Genomic DNA, 21,688 nt, shown 5'->3' on the forward strand with positions numbered 1-21,688 from the left:
CCGCTCCTAAACTTGCCAAACTTACCTTTCTGACGCTGATTCATCCTCCCTCGGTGTTCACCAAAGCTCGAGTTCAACCCTGAAAGCTGTCAGACAGACAATCCAAACATTTCCACGCATTTCCTCCTTCTCGTCCCCCTCCAGCTCTCACAGTCAAGTCGCCGGACAGCCTAGCCGCCTCCTGATTGGCTCACCAGCCGAGTCGAACGCTTGTGATTGGCTGACGTGACGCGTCACTCGAAGCGAAGAGTCCCGCCCCCGTCCGGACGGCTTGTCTTCTGCAGACGTCAGCGCGGTAAACATCTGCACGAGGAGACGCTGCAGACGCACGAGACGGGACACGAGACAGCAGGCGTGAATCCTGATTAAATCCTGATTGAGTCCTGATTAAATCCAGATTGAGTCCCGCAGCTTCGAACAGCCTCTCGGGCTGTTTATCCTGCAGATATTTGGGTGTAAAATTCCTATAAATGCCCCTGCTTGTGCCCCTGGTGTGTTTAATTGCCCGCACAGTCACTGGGGAGCTGTGGAGGTATTTTCTGATTGAACACCTTTGCAGGATTTGAACAGCAGGAGGCGCCATTTACTCATTTAGTGACACAGGCAGTCAAACAGTGGATGAATGAGAAGCTTTAAAGGGAGTTTATTGTCATTTATTGTCATTTATTGTCTTTATCTCTGTGAAATCTATTTATTTCTTCTTCTTTGTTTTTATCTTTCTGACATTATTCGTTTAGTTTTTCTTTTTCCTCAATGTTTCATCTGTATTCGTGGTTCTGATGCTTTATGTATTATGACCATTTTAAATAAAGGTTTCTGAAATAATAATAATAATTTGAAACGTTTTATTTTATTAAATTATTTTAAAAGGTATGCATAAATATATGTTGTTGTAATTATTGTCTTTCTGTCTTTAATATGCTTGATGTTTATGTCTCTTTTTAAATATGAAGCACATTGAGTTTCTCTGTATTCATGGTTCTGATGCTCTCCTATTCTTTGTATTATGACAATTACAAATAAAGTTTTTCTTTGAATAAAAACACCTGGACTTGTAGAAAATCTTAAAAAAAAAAAAATTCTAAAAATGTTTTATTTTCCACTTTTTTAAATGAATGTAAAAATATAAATAAAATAATATTACAAAATAATATTAATATTAGATATTGTATGTATAAATTTGTGTTGTTTTCTGTATCGTCTGTCTCTCTTTAATATTCTCGATGTTATTATGTGTCTTTAGATGTAAAGCACATTGAGTTTCCCTGTAATAAAGTTAGTCGTAGTATAAATGGAGATACTAAACCAAAGAAATATTCAAAGTCAGGTTAAAAGTGCAGATGCAATATGTTTTGTTAATAAAATCTTCATCTAAGTGTAACTGAGTTATACTTACAGTAACTCCACCAGTCAGGTTAATGTCAACAAGTAAAAGGTTGTAGATTTACTAAAAGAATTACTAATTAAAATATTCAGCGTATAAACTGGTGATGTAGCTGAAGTGTTGCATTGTCTGTGAATTAATTTATAATTAATCATAAGACAGAAACTAATTGTCACACAGTGAACCTGAAACCTTCAGACCTCTCGATGGTTCAGAGGCCTCGGTTTCCTTTATGGTCCAGTTGGTAATCGAGCTGCCAAATAAGTTTAAATGTGTCTGTGAGACGCTTCAGTGAGCCTCCGTGCACGATAACATCTCCTCACTGCAGGTATTTAAACATGTCGGAGCAGGAGAAGCTCATCCAAGCGGAAACCACAACTGAAAAGCTTCATAGTTTCCATTAAACTGACTTTACATCAACCATTTATCTGTGACGAGCAAATACTGATTGTCTTACTTTTTTAACACCCAGTTTGTTTTTGCTTTTGCTTTTAACCAACCACGATACCGGCTGGTACATGTGTTGCTATGAAGACACTCTTGGTGACAGTTAAAATCACCGTTGTCTCTTAAAGGTCCCCTATTGTGCTCTTTTTAATGTCTTTTCAACATAAATGTGTCCCTGGTGTGTCAACAGACCCCCAGACTGACAAAAGAGTCCTCTCATCTTTTCATCCTGCTCTGTTTTTCAGTAAATGTGTGTGAAAATGAAGCATTTAAGTCTGGCTCTCTTTGTGATGTCATAAGGGGATCTGTTGATCATGTGACCTCCTCCCGCAGGCCGACCTGTTTTCTCCTCACTAACTAAAGCTGTTCTCCTAAAACAACATGGGATCTTTAACTTTAACTGGAAGAAGCATCCAGATCTTTCACTTAAGTAAAAGCAGCAAGATCAAAGTATAAAAACAAGAGAAAGTCACAGATTAAAAACAACAACAAAGGTTTACAGATTCATAATAAAGAATGAAGACAGTTTGACTGTTTCAGAGTCACATGATAATGCCTATAATCATGTATCATGATTTATTAGTTGATTATATTTTGTATTGATAATCTGCATATTAGCTAACGCCGTCATGTAGTAGTGTAAAAAGTACAATATTTGCCTCTGAGAGGAGAAGAAGTGTAAAGCTCCTCTGTATCTTTACGTAGCAAATAGCTGTTGAATTATACGTTAATGGTTTGAATGTCACGCGCAGAGTCGGTAAAGAAAAAACATGTTTTAGTTGATTTTAACAGTCAGAAAAAGGCTCCATCTCGGCGTCATGTGGACTGTGTGGACACGGTTTGATAAGATTTGATTGAAAGTGGCCCAACGACCCACCAGCTGTGTTGCTGCGCTCCTACACTCCTGGCGAAGGCCTTTTCCTGCAGCCACACCTGTGCTCTACCTGCCGCGACGAGTCAGAAATGTCTGCCCCTAAGGTCTATTCCTGAAATGAAGACATAACAAGAGAAAGCAACCACATTTCCCTATTGCAACCAATTTTATTACTCCACTTCAGGTAAAAAAACAAACAAAATATGTATAACAGTAGTTAGAACATTAGTGCAAGGGGGGATTCAAACTTGCATGTATTTCCAGACTGACTCACCGTAAGGACTAATATTGGCCACATTCAGGGGGACAATATAAAAACCAACATGACTTGTAAATGAAGTAGAATATCCAGTCCCACCGTCAAATTGTGTAGCACCTTTTCACAGTCGTAACAACATCAGTTCATTTTAGAAGCAGGAGACTCCTCTGAGAAACCTGGTGCATCCGAAGAGAGAAGTCAGGACAGGAACTGTGACATGAAGGTCACGGCCTGGTGGACGTCCTCCATCAGCTCCTCCGGTAGCGACAACACCACTGACGTCAAGCTTTGAGTTATTTCTAATATCCTACAATGGAGGACAGCGTCCGGTTGTTAGGAGCCGTCGCTGCATCGCTCATCATTTCCTCAAAGTTAGTTAAGATTTGAACTCACCAGTTGATGTAGTGAGCGGCCAGCTGAGGTTCATGCCTGGAGCCTTCCTCCACCACCAGACACTGCTTCATCTGCTTAAAGTTGCCCTCAATGTCTCTCTTTATTTCAGAGAAGGCCTGAATTCCCCTGAAAGAGCTGACGACTTGCTGCCAAATAAAAAACAAAAAAAACCACATTAAAACACACCTTAAGGTGGAATGACAACGTGAAAATAGCGAGCTGTGATTTATTCTCCTTACATATATAACGGAGAGCTGGTGGGCGATGTATTTATGACTTCCAAGGTGCCTGATATCTTCCTCTAGCTGTTGACTCAGAACCAGGAGCTGGTTCAGTTTGGCAATGTGGAAGAAGTATTCTGCAAAAGGAGCATCTTCTTACGTTAGACGTGTTCTTTGGGAAGAGAAAAATGTGTTTTAGTCATGAGTGAATGGACTGATGTGGTCAGAAAACCCTCCTCTTGAAATTTGTAGAAGTATATTTAAGTATTGTCAGCAATTATACCGTGCTCTGGGTGAACACTCGATTCTGATTGGCTGCAGGTGTCCGTTCCATTAACCCACTTATACCATGTTCACAATCCAAAGAATAAAAATTAACACCATCACTTGATATTTTTGTGCATTTTGCAGCCAAAATCTCAAGTTTTTCCACGAGCTATAACTCCATTACTTTGGAAGCACCTGAGAGTTTGACTAATACCTGGAACAATCATCACCATCCCATAAGGTTCTTAAGCACAATGGAACCGTCCAGTAAATAAGACGAACCATAGACAGGATCAGCTGCTAGCTACAGCGCTAACATTACGATTAAGATTCAAAGTCAATAATGTTGTGTTCAGTAAATTCAGTATTCAGTTTAAGAACAGCTAGCTAATAATCAATATGAAGATTTTCACAAACACTTAAACCTGCGTTCTTTCTTTCTAATGTCCAGCAGGGGGCGACTCTGCTGGCTGCAAAAAGAAGTCAGATTGTATTGAAGTCTGTGAGAAAATGAGCCGACTTCACACGTTGTGGTCTCTTAGTAAATTATGGTCCTACTTAGAGGAAAATAGAGGATAAAGCAGGATATGCAATGCGGCGGGACTACGTTGTGACTGACCAATCAGAGCTGGTTTTCATGGAACGAACGTCACTTCTGGCTCCAAAAAACCAACATGGCGACGCCCGTGAAGCAGAACTCAAGGCTTCACTGGCTGTAACAACTATATCAGTCGGATGTCCGTGCTTAGATTAAAACAGAACAGGTATAAAATGCATATTTTAATATATTCAAATTTAGAAACAAACTTCCTTTTGCCTGCTTTGCATTTTAACACTTCCTGGACTGAATTCCAGCTTCTTCTTTTTTTTTTTTAATAATCTGTCTTCAAAAACAAAACAGTAACCGGCTGAGGATACATTTATATCCTGCTCCTCCTCCTCCTCCTCCTCCTCCTCCTCCTCCTCCATGTCTTACCGTCCATCAGCGGCCTCTCCAGCATGTCCACTGGGCTGCCTTGAATGAGGAACACCTCCACACGGGGAAACATTGCTGACAGACCCACCATGTCCAGGTAGTCCTGAGGAAACACACAAACCCGCTGAGTTCTGCAGCCGCACGCGAGAGAATCACAGTCTTCTCATTTTCAGCACTTTTATGGAAGCACGTGAGCCGAGGCCGGACAGTACGATCAGGTGTGATACCTCCAGCTGTGGCATAGGCTTTGGTAGATGTTCAAGGCACTGCAGCATCTGGTCAAGAATCTCCGATCCTTAAAGAAGACAGCAGAAAGAAAACGTCAAACCCTCTGGAGCTATTCAAGTCACATGAAACAGTCTGATACTTTGCCACACTGACCTTGGGCCTGGAAAGTGTCTGACTCCTCTGGGCTACAGCCTTGTCCTAACTGCTCCTGGAACTGTAGCATTAAAATATAAGCTGTAAAACTATGAGTAATGTCAGAGAATAGAAGGAGGAGCTTGTCTGCATGATGTGAAATGCTCTTAAACAGTAGGACAGACTGAACAACAGACATGAGAGCTGTTTATAGGTCAGCAAATTATATATCGCTCACTTTCCATTCAGGCAGCAAATTTTAATACAAGGTTTATTTTGTTTAAAACCAAAAAAACGATGTGTAAGTCTTAATTGTCATAGTGTGGATATTCATTTGTACGTCAGCCCATGTCAGGTACATTTCCTGTCATGTTCAAACAACATGACGGACGTGTGCTGCGCCTCTTTATTTGCCGTGGTTCAGATGACTGAGGTGCACATGGGGACAATTAGTTTGATAGAATATGTGAGTTTTGCTTAACTTGAATGAAGGAAGTATTCAGATCCTTTACTTAAGCAGAAGAATGTCAGTATGATCAGAAAGATGTACTTTAAGTATTAAAAGTAAAAGTAATCAATGCAGAAGAGTGTTACATATTATATAGTTTGATTATTATTACTCGTTCAGTCACGTAAAAGCAGGGTTTTATAGTTGGAGTTTGGAGTTTCTGCATTAATCCATTGATTAAAAAGTCTGAAAATAGTGAGAGATGAAGTCAAAGTTCATCCAGAGCCCAAAATATTTGTTTTGTCTAACTAAAATTACTAGAAATAAATCAAAAGAATCAAAATAACTAAAAGAAAAAGCAGCAAATGTTCACATTTGAGAAGCTGAAATGTTTTTGCTTGAAAAAAACATTTCATTATTACCGTCAAGTACAAATCTAAACACACAGTGTGGATCCATATCCTGTCATCTGCATCCACGTCATGTCTATAATACATAATTATCCCGTATTTACTGCAGCATCTTTGCTCTACTGTGTTCTTCACATTGTTTGCTTTAGTTTTTACATCTACACCTTTTCATAGATGTACATTGTACATAGAAGTTAGACCTTTATGCGTTAAAGGTTAACGTGTTGAGTTAAATGTGTAAGAGACAAATGGCACTGCTCGTTTAACTTAAACATCATATTCTATAAGCTCTTTGTATGTTTTCTCTGTAAATGTCTTTTTTAAGTATATAAAGTAAAGTATCTGGTCATTAAAGGAGTAAGTGGAGGAGTAAGACTCAAGCACAATTACCACAAATGTGTACTTGAGTAAATCCACTGGTTGACAGTCAGAGGGAAAGTGATGAAGACTGGGGAGACAGTGCTGGAGATGAATGGGAGCTTTGTCAGCGGTGGAGGAGGTGATGGAGGTGATGGAGGGCAGCAGTGGTGACTCAGGTGACTCTACCTGCTGCATCTGCGCCCGGATGAGGAGGTCCAGCTGCCCACACAGACACAGCATCTCCAGGCCCACCTGCTCCGGACTCAGCCGCACCGGCATCAGCGGTCTCTTCACCTGTAGCTCCACTGCAAACCAAAGCAGAACCAAATCAGCCTGGCTCACACCTCCAATAAACCTTCACCCATTAGTGAACCCAAACGCACCACAGCCTGTGCGACAACATGCGTAATGCCATCTGCCCCTCAGCACTGAAGGGGAGTGGTCAGTGGGCTGGAATCAGCTGCTGCTGCGGGGCAATCCAGGTCAAACACCGGGGAGGTTTCTCCATAAAAACCCGGCACAGCCTGGAATAAAGGCGAGCAGGTGATGCCGGGACTTACCTTTGAAAGCCTCGTGGTAAACGCACGGCAGGCAGAGCGGCTCCGATGTGCTCGCTGCCATGTCTGACTGGAACCAGCTGGGACTGCGTCGCTATTGTCCTAAATCAGTGATAAAAGCCATAAGAAGCTCGGGGAGGCAAAGGCAGCAGTCTGGCTGAGGCTGCAGAGGAACAAGGAGCGCGTCTGTGTCTTTATTTTTATTGCATTTGGTCGGAGATGTCAATCCCAAATGGTGCGTTCGAGTGCCAAACGCTCAGGCGGGGCGATCGGACGCCGACGCGATGTTTAATTCAGCCGTAATTCCTCGTTTCCTTGCGGGTGATGATGCTCACAGGCAGCCGCAAGGTGAAGAACAGCTGCTGTGGAGGATCCATGGAGATGCTGAAAGCTTCGTGTAATGACAAAATACACACACACACACACACTCAATGCCCACGCCCTTTGCAACAACAGCCGTGCAGTGACACTCCGTGATTTGCGGTTTTGAACGCCCCTCATCCGCTTTCTCTCTCTCCCACACACACACACACACACACACACTGAGCACGAGCCTTCCTGGATGATGTCATGTTTTAGGGATGAGGAGCACAGCATCACTTGGGGAGGATGCAGCCTCACAGCAGAGGTGTTTTCTGCAGGTTTCACCAGGATCCAGCAGCCAAAACTAACTCGGTTTTAATCTTTTACCTCTTTTTTTAAATATCAGTTAATCTGCTGGTTATTTTCTCAATTAATTTATCTTTAAAATAAAAGAATTTCTGAAAAATAACAGTTTCTTAAAGCCCACAGCGACGTCCTACCAACAGGCCAAAACCCAAAGATGTTTCATTTACAATCACATAATTTTAAGCACTAATTATTTAAAACTGCTTTTTAAATAGTCACATTTAAAAACGTGTGGCGCAGCTTTAAGTTATCGATATTATTGTTAGATTGAATTCCCAGAACTTAATAAAATAAAAAGCCATCATTCTCTCCTTCTTGACCCACTTCAACACTGAAGCATGAAGTACATATAAAAACATTGACTATAATCAGTGATATAGTTAAAAACAGCTGCACTCTCAGAAGAAAATGCTGATAAATTTGCAGTTGAACAGGTTTGAAACACTGAAGAAAGAAATATTGAAGTTCAGTTTTAAATATAAACCCTGAACCAAGACAATATTTAGGTGGAGCTGCGCGCTGAGTGAAGCTCGAGTGTTAGTTTTATTAATTGAATTACTTTTTATTAATAATGTAAAACTGTTTAGACACTTTACGCACATTAGCGTCGTCACTGCTTCTGTACTTCTGCTCAAGTCGATTGTTTTGCTTGTGATGGAGTATTTTTATAGTTCTACTTTGACTAAAGTAAATGACCTGATCCTCAAAGCACAAACCAACTCTGGGCTTGGTTTATTAAATAGCAAAGTCAGACAGGAGGTCTCAAATCCTTCAATCAGGACCCAAAATAAGTCTTAATAAAATACAACTGGCTTATAAAGTTTGTCACAGTTTTACAGTATCCAAAGGGAAAGTCTGAAATAAAAATGCAGAGGTCTTAACAAAGTAAAGGCAAGAAGACATTTAAATAGTGTGCTAAGGAATATATCTGATACTATAATAATATCGGTCTGGCGTTATAAAAGAAAGAAAAAAAACTGAAGACAATTCTCTAGCAAAAATCGAGCTCACCTGATTCTTTTCAACACTCAAATATACAACAATGTACATATTTTCGTAAACAATCTTAATTTCAATAGATAATCTTGTTTACAAGTGCACCTGGAGGAAAAAAATAACATTTATATCCTTTTACATCAAATGTTCCCCCTCATCCAAGATCTTTACAGCAAATCTTAGTAAGCTTCTGTGGAGAATAAAAAAAAACTGTGGTCCACGACTGCACCAAGAGGACACATGCAGGATTCTGACATCTTGGGATCACAGTTGTTACTCTCTTTTCTTCTTGGCTCTGGGGTGGAACAGTTCTTGCTCTAAAAAAACGAAAAAAAAAAAAAAGGCTCCTGTGTCCAGCACTGGCTGTGAATTTGCCGCATCTACTGACGAGTGCCGGGGGGAAGAGTGAGGTTCGCCATCAGCTCGTGAACGGAGGCAAATATCGTACACTCGCCTGAAAGACAGATGGAAAGTGTTAGCAAAATCATCCTGGCTCACGTATAGATGACAGAGCTCTGTTGAGCGTGCGTCGGTGAGTCTCACCCTGTCTTGCGGGGTGCAGCTCATTGAACCTCTTGAGGATGTTAGAGACCATGAGCGCCGCGGCCCCAGAGGAGCTGTGCTGTCTGGGGATGTCGGCCTGCTGAGTGAGGCCTGTGGCCATGTCGTACACGATGGGCACGATGATGCTCACTGGCTCCTGGGGCACCGGGATACGTTGGGTCAGCTGCAGCTGTGAGGAGAAACGGACAGAAAGCACAGGGTCAGGCTGGTCTGTGTGTTTTAAAATCACACTACGCAGGTGTGTAACTTGTGTCCTGGTTATGGGGAGCTGACAGTGAGGCTCTGCTGAGACTTACAAAGAAGAGCATCTTGGACTTGAGCACCACAGCGATGGTTCCTGGAGGTGCGATGGGGGGAGCGCTGGGAGGGATGGTGAGGCAGAACTGGACGTTCCACTTTAACTGTGCAGCCTGATCAGGGAACTGCAGAGAGAGAGGAGAGGAAAGCTTTTATTATACGACACTTTCAAGCACAGAGGGGATTTCACGTGGTTCATATAAAAAAGGTGAAGAAATTAATCACAAAATTAGAGGGACATTTATCATTAAATTTGATTAAACAAAGACACAAAACATTGTGATCCAAAACAATGGAATCAAATTATACAATCAAATTATACACCAAGTATCTGGAGCTCAGACCCCTTTACGGATGTCATTTACCTCCTTGGAGACGAGCTAGGCTGATATAGTTGGTACCAATGGATGCCCGAGGTCGTCTAATTTCTTATGACACCCATATTTTTACTCTAGCTTTGAAACAACCTAACGCAACAGCTACCCACCAGCTCGAGCTTCATGATGCGCACACAGTCCCTCAGGATGGTCGTGGGCGCCCCCAGCAGCTTTGTGAAGGCATTCAGAGTGTTGTACTTGAAGGGAGGACCGGCAACCTGGAAAGAGGAAAACAGAGGAGGGATTAATGGAAGAACAAGTGCAGCCACGTGTAAACTGTGGACTACTCTACAATTAAGTTTTAGTATAAAAAAAATGTTCAATATTTATAAGAACCTTACCCGCGTCTCGAAGAACTTCTCCAGGACCTGAAGCTCCTCCTGCGACCAGGGACCGGCGTTTTCTGGAGTGACTTTGAGCTGCAGTGTCTGGTAGTTCTTTGGGTTGAGAGCCACGCGGCACTTGAGGACGTCTGTCTTGAACATGATGACCCCCGGCTCATTAGAGTTCACAATAGATAACTGGAGGAGAGTTGACAGAGAAGAAGGGGAAGTTAGAGGAGAACACGTAACGTAATTTGAAAGAAGAAAAAAAACAATGGAGTTTTCTCTCTTAATCAGGATGATTTGTGAAACACTCACGTTGGCCTCCTGCTGGATAATCCTCTGAAGGTGCCGTCTCATTATGACTGAACCCAGAAAGCGCTCCAGTGGCGAGCAGAGGTAGCTTCCTGCCAGGCCGGGCACCAGGCAGGGAGTGGGTGAAGGTAGCAGAAGCACATGCAAGGCATTGTGGGTGAGGATGGTGGGAATGGAGGCAGCCCAGGGGCGCTGAGGTAGCTTGCGGGGTGGAGGCATACTAGTAGGCATGACCTGTGAACCTAAAACAAACACAGAGAGAGAAAAAGAGAGTGAGACACAAGCTGTACAGAAAACATATATATATATTTTTTTTTTTTTAAAAGAGAAAGACTGATGTCAGCTTAATGCAGGTTTGTCGTACCTGTGAATATGTTGAACAGTAGGTAACAAGACACGACAGTACAGAGGTGCCAAACCAGGTTTGAGATGATTTAGAAACAGTGTTATTTCGTTTGTCCACCAGAGAGCACTGACAGGTACATTTTTCAACAGTAAAGTGTCTCATTAAGTAGGTGAAAAAACAAATCTAAGGGTTCAGTATCAAGATTATTTGGTTCAGTTACGTGTTATAGGATTTTTTTCAACTTCCAAATATCAATGTCAGTATTGGCATCAAGGTTTCAGTATCAATCAGCGTATAGAAATCTTGTGAGGCAACACTTAACAGCAGTACTTACTGGTCCCAGCACGTGGAGAATGAGGGTCGGGAATAGGCGAGTGCAGCGATGGATTACCAGGGGACATGCCATGGATCCTTGCCCCAGGAGAAGGCCCTGAGACCTGGGGTGAGCCTGGCCACTGGCCTCTATGGCTTGGAGACACCATGGCATATGGAGAGCTGGGGTCCAGAGCACCTAGAGCGAAGGACAGCCAGCCATGAGAGACAAAACAACACTTACTGTGTAACAACACAGTCAGATGAATACACCACTATGTGCCCACTGACTACAGGCCATTTGTCATATGCTTGGTAACATCTGCAGCCTCGTGAAGTTCAGCCCGTTCCAGCCCTTGCCCCGCAGACCGGCCAGAATTACCACCAGGCCAGCGTGTACGGGCACCCTGCTGCTTACCGTGGGGACTGGCAAAGCTGGTCTGGCCCATGGCTATGCCCAGAGAAGACGGAGACGGAGTGGGCCCGAAAGGAGAGGGTGCCCTCAGAGCTCCACTAGGGGAGCCAGAGGCATGGATGTTCCCTGCGCACACACGCACAAACACACACACACACACCAAATGGCTCGTCAGACTCTTCGGTTGACAAGTTCTCCACACACACACTCTCACACACACACACACACACACACTCATGTACACACATGCTAAAGCAGGGCGGAAGGGCTGCAGTCTCTGGCTGGCGGGCTGAGATGGAGAGGAATGGAAGGAGCAGGACTAAATGCATGCTTTGTTCCCTCTTGGCTGTGAGGTGTGTGTGTATGTTGCATGAGAAACACAACTGATCTCATGGTCTCACAAAATCAAAATGGGCACACGTGGTCGCTCTTCCTCGTTCTCTGTGACATTCACACAACTTGCTCTTGCAACAAATACATAAGTCAGCAGGGAGGTTGATGGCAGCAATTCAAAAACAATGATTTGTTGGGTCGTAATCCTGATGGCAGCTCGACAGGCTCAGTTGACACAAACAATACAGGTTATCATTCACTCCGCATACTTGAACAAACACCAAATACCAAGCATGTCGTTACCTGGTGACTGGATGGGCATCATGGATGGTGAGGGAGTTACATTAGCATGGTAATTTGGCGGCGGGGAGGTGAGAGGAGGATAGACACCTCCCGGGCCTCCTCTCATTGGCTGTGGCGGCTGTTGAGGTTGCAACTGGTTCATCAGACTGTCCATCACGTCTACGCCCACCGGCGACGGGGGGTTATCATCTTCGTTGACAGAGCGTCTGCGAGCATCCTGATTACTGTCTACAAACATATTCAGGAATGTCTAGACAGGGAAACATGAGGACAGAATTTATTGTTAGAGGCCAAAACAATCAAAGTTGTTGATCATAAAACTGTATCACAAGTTTTAAGACCTTTTCACAGTGCAGTGATGCCAACTGAAACATGCACTTAGCTTAGCAGGGGAACACACAGACTGTACAGAAGAGAAGTGGGCAAAGTTTCTAGGTCTGAAAAGTGTCAAGCCATTATTTCTAATGGCCAGCAGGGGGCTTTGAAATGACCCTACTTCTCACTTTTTTTATTACCTCAGTAAAGTAAAGGTTAAAATTATGGTCCCATTTAGAGTAAAATAGTTGATAAAGCAAGGCAACGCTTTAGGACGGGACTAACCAACCGTCACTTCTGGCTCCAAAAAACCAAGATGGCGACTGCCAAAATGCCAAACTTGAGGCTTCAAAACAGAAGTACATCCACCAATGGGTGACATCACAGTGGCTGCATCCACCTTCCAATATACAGTTTGTGGGGAAACTGCCTGGTGGTCCAGAAATAACAAAATCTGCCTACCAGCACCTCTAAAGCTGACTATTTTACACTTCACGTATCTTTTCCAGGCTATTTCTTGGTCGGGCACAGTGTATTACTGGAGTTTCCACTAATAACCTGGCCCACTGATGGCAGAGGTGCTGGTAAAAAGGTTTCTCCTGTCTTTATCCTGAGCTAAGCTAACCAGCAGAAGCGCCATATTTACGGTCATCAGAGTGATATCTCATCTAACCCTCAGCAAGAAAGCAAAAATGTGTATTTCAAACAATATCAAATTAGATCTTGATTAGCTTGGTTCACTCTCTACCAGCACATCTTTTGGTCAGACAGTTTAGACAGAAAACGCAGTTAAAGAGAAACTTATTCCCTTTCTCCGAAAAAGTCAATTTGTTGACACTACTATGGTTTTAAGTCTGGTATACCTTGAGTCCAGGAGCAGGGTAGAAGCCCTCAACAATCTTAGTGTTGTCAAAAAGACTGTAGGCTCCATCTCTGATGGCTACCACGCCACGGCTGCTGCAGTAGATGTCAATGCAGTACATGTTTCGGAACGCCAGGCGGATGTGTGTCGCTGACTGGGGTAAGATGGAGAAGCACTGATAGGCAGTGTTGGTGCGCTGGGTCAGGCCCAGCATGGGCACTGTTGGTAGCTTGTTGATTGCATTCAGAGGGGCCTGTGTGTCAGAGAGCACCTGAGGAAGATGATAAATAAAAAAAAGTTACCAATTAAACAGAACACTAAAAAAAAAAAGTAGATGTGTATGTGGTGTGTGATTAGAGAAATGGGGAATGTAGCAGAGAGGGCGGAGTAATGTTTGAAAGCTGTTGTAATAAATGTAATATGCTTTAATTACCCCCTGATATTAAGTCCAATTCATCAGGTAGTTTAACACATGAAGGTTAAATTAACACACAAGCAAACTGACTTGAAACGGTTACTTGATCCAGATGTAATAGGTGCACATGCATGTTGTGGCTGCACTTTAATTACCTGCAGCAGTTGCATCACATTTGGACTCTTGTTGAACATCTCCTGTAGCTGATGGAGGATGATATTGTGGCAGTTGGAGCAGCCAGAGTTTGGACCCACAGTGCCCAGGGCAAGGTGGAAACGGTGGGTATTTGAGTTCCACTGGATGGTGACAGAGCTGCCCTTGGTGGTGCCATAGCACAGCACCAGCTTACGGTAATTATACAGCCGCACCTCTGAGAACAGGCTCAGGTAAGATGGCATCTCTGGAGGGAAGCAGTCACAATGTGCAGCTGTATCACATCAGTGTGTTTTTTAATTCAACACTGAGTGACACTGATGAGGGCCACCCTTAACCCACCACAACTATGTGCACAGACATTTCTACACACTCAAACTTAGTCAAGTAAATCTGATAACTTTTTGCATTTTTTTCAGCATAAAAGTTAAAACCATGCCAACAAACAAATGTTTGTCTCACTTTGAATATACACGTATTGACTTTATCGCTACACCTACAGCAACATGACAGCAAATAACAGACTGGCCCACTGACTTTCCACAGCAACACATTTACATGCAATGTTTGATTTACAGGTGAGCGTGCACATACCTGGCAGTGCACGAGAGAAGTTGAGGACACACTGGTACAGCTGGCTGATGGCGTTCCAGTCATTAAGGAACATCTCTACCACCTTCCGCCCGCCCACCGGCTCCGACAGAGGGTTTTCATAGGTCAGATAGACGTGCCGCGTGGAGGCTAACAGAGGGGACAGATGGGTTTGTTTAGACTCTGACGGATGCAGATCATTTTCCATATCAACTTGAAGGCCATATTTTAAGAGAAACACACAATGTTTAATGCAAGAATGAAAAATGACATCAATGTTCTTGGCTTATTATGTTTTTATTGTGTTATGGCCAATTGGTAAGTTTGCTACAATGAGTATTAATTAAATCTCTGGTTGTCTTCATATGTCTGACAGTTTAACTCTGATCTTCAGCTGTGACCTTGTATATGAGTCTTAATGTTGTTGCAGCCTGTTTTGGACAGGACACTCTTGAAAAAGGTTTTTTCAGCTGCAATGTTGTTTTTCTGGATAAATCAATGCAAATAAATGTAATACATGAACTCTGAATGTACCTTGCTCCTTGCTGTTTGTGCTGTTGAGAGGGCAGTTGGACAGCACCAGCTCAGCCACCCAGGTCCGGTTGTTCCTGCCCTGCAGTCGGAAGGTGCAGTCCAGTAGGGACCGACCTAAAGCTCTCCTGGTCTCCTCTCCAACACCTTTACAGGGAGGAATCCTGCCAGATAAAACAGTTACACTGTAGTCACACAGTGGTTTTGGCAACATTTATCATACTGTGAAAAGTTACATGTATGTGCATAAAAGCATGAATGTTTGCTTGGGACTGTGTGTATTACTTAAGTAGACGTATGGCATGACTGCTGCCATCTCCCTCCACTTGGACACCCTGGTTTGGGATCTCCATGTTGGACAGCTACAGATAAACAAACATGCAACATTAGCCAAAAGATACAGGAGGAGGATTGCCATGGTTGATGTTTTAAGATGTATCCATCTTACTGGGATGGATGATTTAAACGGTCTTGTTTAAACTGAGACTTACTTCTGTTCTGAGGCCAATGAAAGGCATGTTGGTGTCGCACATCGCTACTAGGTGAGCCAGCTCCTTGTTGAAGGCACACATTTCTCCAGACCGCTTAGGCTTCTTTGGCTCTGGGTCCACTTGGTCCCCAGACAACTACAGAGCAACAGAGACAAGAAAAATCCCAAATCGAAGGGTATTTAGTTTTATTCATCCAGCTGGAAACATACTTTCTCTCTCAGCAATGGCCTTTCTCAGAAAAATGTTCACATTTTCACAAGAGGAGATCGACCAACACAAGCAAAAGCTGAATTATTATACTTTGCAGCCAACATATGAGGCTGCTGGAGGTACGCCAGAGGCAGAGCATTTTATAATAATATTAGTCAGGAATATTAACTCTGGAATGTTGTTGTATGTCTTTGTCAGCTGCAGCTTGTAAACTGGGTTGGGTTTGCAGAGCATTTATTGTGCACATATTTCTTGCCAATCCAAACTGCTTCGTTCTAACATCTGGGCCTGCACCACATCTATTAAAACTTAAAAAAAAAAAAAACATTTCTTTGTGCATGATGAAATTGTGAATCCACTCTAGCACATAGTACCTTCCTCTTAGTCCCAGGTCGGGCCCCTCTCCCTGTTGTAGTGTCCTGTACGAGGTGTTCTAGGTTGGGTTTGAAATGCTGCAGGAGCTGTGCACACATGGGTCCATCGTCTCCTTCCAGCTGAGACACAGACAGGAAAGAGTACTTGTACTGCAACACTGTGGGACTGCTAGGCACTTCAAGCATTTCCACCACCTACAGAAAAAAGATGAGGAGCAGGAGAGAGAGGAATAAGAAAGATTCACGATGGAGAATTAGAGTGAGGACATAAAAATTAAAGCAGGTTCTAACTTTTAAACTTTGTAGAGGATTTTTTTAAGCCCTTTTGGTTTAGCCCTTCACAGCAATGAATTTGTTAAACTCACAATGTAGTACTGCGGAAGCCGTGTGAGCTTAATGAAGAGTTTGTGTTTGGACAGGTTGCCAACGGGGTGAGAAGCCGAGTTGGACAGGTGAAGGACATCAGTACACACAGTGGGGAGGTGTTTCACAGACTGTCGACAGCGCTGCTCCCCCAACCAGAACCTTGTCAGAGAAAAAAAAGAAAGTGTCCCAATGAATTCTAAGTTGCACACTCTTGCTCAGAGCATTCACACTGTTCACTAGTGCAAGATGCTGGCAATTTAGAGCCCTGGCAATTCTCGACACCCATCTCACCACCTAATTAGCCAAGTGTTGCTACTGACAGCTACTGCTACTGACTGCAATTAGTCAGCTTTGACAGGCTAGAGGCAGGCGTCAGACTCTGGCTCCTACTGCTGATTCTGAACTGCTTCTGCCATCTTTCGCCTGCCCCAAAATATCAATCCTTTTAACTATGAATGTACGCATGTTTATATCTATCTAAAAATTATGGAGACTTACTTTAGTTGTGTAAGCCAAGATACGATGCGTTTCATATCATCATTAATGGTCTTTTCAATGTCATCCAGCAAAGACTGATCTAGAGAGAGAACACAGCAGAGTTTATGTTCACAGCGCTGAGGATTCAAAAAACACTAAAAGGTAGAACCACAGACAAACAAAGTATGAATTTAAAACATCACAGCCCCATTACCAGGCAAAGTGTAGCTTCCTTTGTTCTTCTACAAAATTAGACTATTACATAAACACTGTGAATAACCAACTTTACTAAGACCAACACAATGAACAATCACAAAACAAAAAAAGTTCTGAGTTAATGTTTGCTATTACTTACCTAATCCATACAGCATGGGCTGGAACATGCCGGAGTGCAGGTCTACAAAAATGTGCAAGCACTCTGAACGCCCACAGGGCTCAAGTATTGGAATAACAAGTGTGGGTAAAGCAGTCTCGATGAACGCTGAAATAAACAAACACACTTTTAAGCATCTCTTTTCAACACTGCAGATAACTCACCATGGCTACTGTACATTAACTGACAGGATGCATGATAGAGCAGATCCGTGTAAGCTAATCGGCATTTTGAACATGCAAATATAATGCCGTCTGCATTTTTTCAGGCACAAGGCTGTAGGTCCTGTAAGAGACAACACTTGTTTCTGTGCATTTTCTCAATATATACCCAAAAACATGTTGAATTGTTTTAATGATGATAGAGTAGAGTAAATGCTTACAGTTGTCACTGGGATTGCTGGTCTTCAGAATGGCTTTCAGCTCCTGTAGCTTCTGATGCGACCGGGCGTGCACACTGTCAATCAGAAGTTTCTCCACTGACAGATGGTCGATCTAAATAATAAATTAGAGGAAATAATCATTATGAGATTTCAAGGTTTAATGTACATTAAGCAGTACTGCTTCATACTTAAAACAAATTAACTGAAAATGTATGTCAGCCTAACCTTCATAGCTCTCTCCATTAATTTGGAGTCACAGGCAGGGAGAGGAGGCTCGTGAGATATTTGCAATGGCTTAGATCCATCGGATTCATCAATCTTGATAGTGACTTTATGTACTGATGCTGTACCCGTTTTCCTCCCCAAAACCTGTTGGCTAGAGAGAAAAAAAGAAAAAGGATGACAGAGAGTAAGCGCGACAATTGTTATTAATGCATTCTGCATGTATTTTGAGCTTTCTCTCATCATCCAATTTTGGTATTTTTTTGGGAACACAGTGTTCTTGCCCATATATGTGAGAGCAGTTCATAAGATCTTACTTCCAGACAGTGAGCGTGAGGTATTTTGCTGGCACATATCTCTCTTCCTGCACCAGGTCACCCCATCGCTCTCTTATCAGCATCAGAGTCTGAGAGTGGAGCACCTCTAGCTGAAGTGACAGACAGAAGGAGTCTGGGAACAATGCAGTTAAAGAAGACACAGTGTGGGAAAATACCATGTCCAGGTGAATAGAGATAAAGTGCCATACACATCTTTCCATTAACATTCACAACACACTAACACACATATCCTCAAGACACATACACTTTGTTGGTAAAAGGGGTATTTGTGCACTGCACAGACTGCTCTTTGACACGGTAAGCTGCACTGCTAGCGCTGGTGGGGGAAAGGCAGAGCAGAGATGTACTGATTAGCATTGTGATAAGCACAGTCGTGCATCTCGCATGCTTGATTAGGATCTTTGGTAAAATCTAAGGAGAAAAAACAGCTTGTTAGCATACATGCTCGTATCAAAGACCGATGAGTGATACGCTTCTGATTGATCACAACAATAGGATTTTCCTGTATGTATTGGTTAACAACAGCATAATTAATGGATCTCTGCCTGACAATACAAATCTCAAGTTTGCAAAATGTAATTTAGCCATAATTTTCCCAAAGTGCAGACACATTTAAAAAAAAGCATACGTTTCTTAGTACAGGCATTGGATACACACATCTCCATAATGAGGAAATTATACCTCACATAACCAAATACACTGCTGCACTTTTCACTGTGAGCAACAAAAGGTGGTTGTGTTATTTGAAGATTAATGAAAAAAGAGGGGGCTAAGAAGGACAAAATTCTGCAGCTGTGTTTCTCATTGGAATGCTGCACGCGTCTGCTTGACCAGTCAATACTCTATATGCTCAAACACACACGCCCGCCCTGCTGCGGTAGTTTAAATCAGACTGGGACTAAAGCCAAATGCTTTTTGTTCAGGAAATACACAAAATGCTTTTGTGCTTGCAGATAGACAAGAAAAGACAAAGAAAGGATACGCAAGCAGTTGTACATGTCCTGTAGGGGTTTTTCATCTGCACACAGGCGTGCCTGGACCAACTCGTGGATGAAGTTCACCTGCAAACTGTGGACCAAGGCTCGGCCATCTGTCAATATGGTGGGGGAGGGGATGGGAGTGGGGGGTGGAGCGTGGGAATGGGTTGACAGATAGAGAAAACCAGTGAGGGTGTGGATGGGAAAAAGGAAAAACATAAAAAAAAGTTTTTTGTCAAGGGCCTTGTCAATGGTACCCAATGAGGTGCGCAGCAGAACTAGATGAGTGCACGCCTTACCTCCAGTTTCTTTGTCCTCCACAAGAATCTCCAACTTCAGCAGCCTCCAGGGAATATCAGGATCATCTCCCATCACTGTTAAAGTGGCCTCAAACTCTCCTTCCACGCGAAATTTTACACGCCCATTTGCTACACAGATACACACAAGATCTTCTCATTACCAGTGCAGCTGAAAGTAAACTCCTAAAGAAGTTTCAGTATGAGTGCTTATCAGTTAAAATATACCACAGCTGGTTTACAAAAACCATCTTACCAACTGTGAGGTTTGCTAGCTGGGGTGGTAAGTCTGTGGTGACAAGGCGGTGTCGTAGAATCTGATTAAGCTGGCTCAGGGTGGTCTGCTTCTCCGCCTTAGTGATGGGGTCTGGAGGAATGATCTTATCCTACACAAATGAAAACAACACAGAAACAATTGTGTGACCAACATACAGCAGAGAAAGCTGTTTGAGAATATGATCTCTCAAGAAGTTAGAAAAGGAGGTTCAACAGACTTACTCGTATACATGTGGGCAACCGCGGGTATGACCCTGTGGTGAGAACATCAATGGCAAACGGGATGGCAAAGCTGGGCAGACGAGCGTGTACCAGAGCATCTCTGGCCAGTGATGCCAGCCTATCAGCTGTATCCACAAACAGGATGGTCTGCTGATCCAAGAAGCTGGAAATCATCTGTTACCATGGAGAGACGTAAACAGTAAATTAATTTGCGACCTGATGAGCACAAGGTTAGTCGCAGTGCATTATCAAAATCCAGATACACTGAGTGATTTTAGGGAGGTTACACGCGACATACCGCACACTTTTCAACTTTCCCTGCATTGCTTGCCCACTTCACCAGGGCGAGCAGACGCACAAATAGCTGCCTGGTACGACTGGCAAACTGGACGATCTCAATTTTCCTAAAAATGAAACAGGTGATAAAAGTTTTAACACAACAGCAAACAGGAATAAAGAAGTTATGGATGAACTTTAAAAAAAAGTATCATACCTCTCCATGTCCGTTTTTCTAGGAAGTCTAGAAAGAAAAAAAAAAAAACATTGACATGTTTAGTTGCTGAAGCAGCAGCCTCACATACCACCTGCCCAAACTCTGAGTGAGAGTATGAATGAAATTGTTCATCTCTTCAGTCAACAGTTGGGTGAGAGGGGGAGCCAAGATGGGGAGAAACTGATGCAAGTGATTCATCGTTAAGTCACATATCTATCAGCACACACACACACACATTTAAGCCACCTTGGGCAGCTAACGCTAATTAAGCATTAGCTAACTTTTGTATCTCCAGACAGCTACTGATGTGTTAAGCGGTACGCCCCCTCACATAGCACCACTTATCTGTACTATCCACTGTGTTAGAGCTCATATTCGGCGTCCATGTGAAAAGCATCTCTCTGCTCTGGCTGAGCCCAACGTCATTAGTTTTATTAGTTTTTATTTTAGCTAATTAAGAAGAGCATCCTCTGAGTTTACAAGCGTTAGCCGGCTAGCCCGCCGGTTGCTTAGCTTAGCTTAGCTTTGAGGCCTACAGCGCTAAAGACGCTACTTACAGCTCTGCCAGCAGGGTGATTTCATGGTAGGTCCTCTGGAGGAGAAATTCAATCAGCAGGCTCAGTCGGACCCCCTGCGTGGCGGGGGCCCCGGGTGGCGGCGGCTGTGGACCCGATACCACCGGACCTCCGAGTGGGACGAGCTGCCCATCTGACCCAATCTGCACCGGAGCCATTTTACAATGACGGCACAAGCTAGTTAGCAACGGCGATGCACACCCAGCGCTACAACGGAGAAAATACCGAGTTGTAGAGGCTAACTCCTTGTGGAAAGATCTTCTTAGTAATCTCACAACATTTCTTTAACCAGGCGAGTTTTTCGGCATGGACTTGGATTCCTTCTTCGGCGAAAAGAACTCAACAAATACTCAAAATGTGGTAGCTCATTACGGAGAAGGCTCAGCGCCGCTCAGCCGCCATCTTTGTTGTCGGGAATTCGTACCGGAGGGCCGGTGAGACGGAAAACACGGAGCAGAGTCTGGAGGGATGAGAGTTATAAATGTCTCCTCATTACTGTGGTTTACAGCAGGACACTGGATGACTGCGGGACCGAGAAATCTC

General features: G+C 43.2%; 2 protein-coding genes across 3 annotated transcripts; both read right to left on the reverse strand.

Moving 5' to 3' along the window:
- Positions 1 to 3,162: 3,162 nt before the first annotated feature.
- On the reverse strand, positions 3,163 to 7,020 carry LOC139208682 (uncharacterized). The gene is made up of 6 exons (XM_070838410.1): positions 6,960 to 7,020; positions 6,586 to 6,704; positions 4,822 to 4,924; positions 3,597 to 3,715; positions 3,358 to 3,503; positions 3,163 to 3,271 (listed from the first exon to the last, which is right to left on the reverse strand). Exons 1-6 carry the CDS (start codon positions 7,018 to 7,020, stop codon positions 3,163 to 3,165), a joined length of 657 nt encoding a protein of 218 aa, XP_070694511.1.
- Positions 7,021 to 8,162: 1,142 nt separating this feature from the next.
- On the reverse strand, positions 8,163 to 21,688 carry med14 (mediator complex subunit 14). Of its 2 annotated transcripts, XM_070838153.1 has the most exons (29): positions 21,128 to 21,688; positions 20,571 to 20,597; positions 20,376 to 20,481; positions 20,078 to 20,251; positions 19,836 to 19,965; positions 19,583 to 19,711; positions 19,289 to 19,396; positions 18,286 to 18,418; positions 17,972 to 18,122; positions 17,747 to 17,858; positions 17,347 to 17,472; positions 17,013 to 17,091; positions 16,514 to 16,673; positions 16,149 to 16,343; positions 15,565 to 15,699; positions 15,359 to 15,435; positions 15,077 to 15,237; positions 14,546 to 14,692; positions 13,954 to 14,198; positions 13,385 to 13,654; positions 12,207 to 12,456; positions 11,574 to 11,696; positions 11,178 to 11,354; positions 10,501 to 10,739; positions 10,201 to 10,380; positions 9,970 to 10,077; positions 9,482 to 9,607; positions 9,165 to 9,354; positions 8,163 to 9,075 (listed from the first exon to the last, which is right to left on the reverse strand). In XM_070838153.1, exons 1-29 carry the CDS (start codon positions 21,301 to 21,303, stop codon positions 9,002 to 9,004), a joined length of 4,308 nt encoding a protein of 1,435 aa, XP_070694254.1. In that variant the 5' UTR covers positions 21,304 to 21,688; the 3' UTR covers positions 8,163 to 9,001. The 2 variants fall into 2 exon arrangements, with proteins under 2 accessions (XP_070694254.1, XP_070694255.1); XM_070838154.1 differs by lacking the exon at positions 11,574 to 11,696 and having other exon boundaries at positions 21,128 to 21,687.

Source organism: Pempheris klunzingeri, chromosome 10 (genome assembly GCF_042242105.1).
Source record: "Pempheris klunzingeri isolate RE-2024b chromosome 10, fPemKlu1.hap1, whole genome shotgun sequence".
Taxonomy (NCBI): domain Eukaryota; kingdom Metazoa; phylum Chordata; class Actinopteri; order Acropomatiformes; family Pempheridae; genus Pempheris; species Pempheris klunzingeri.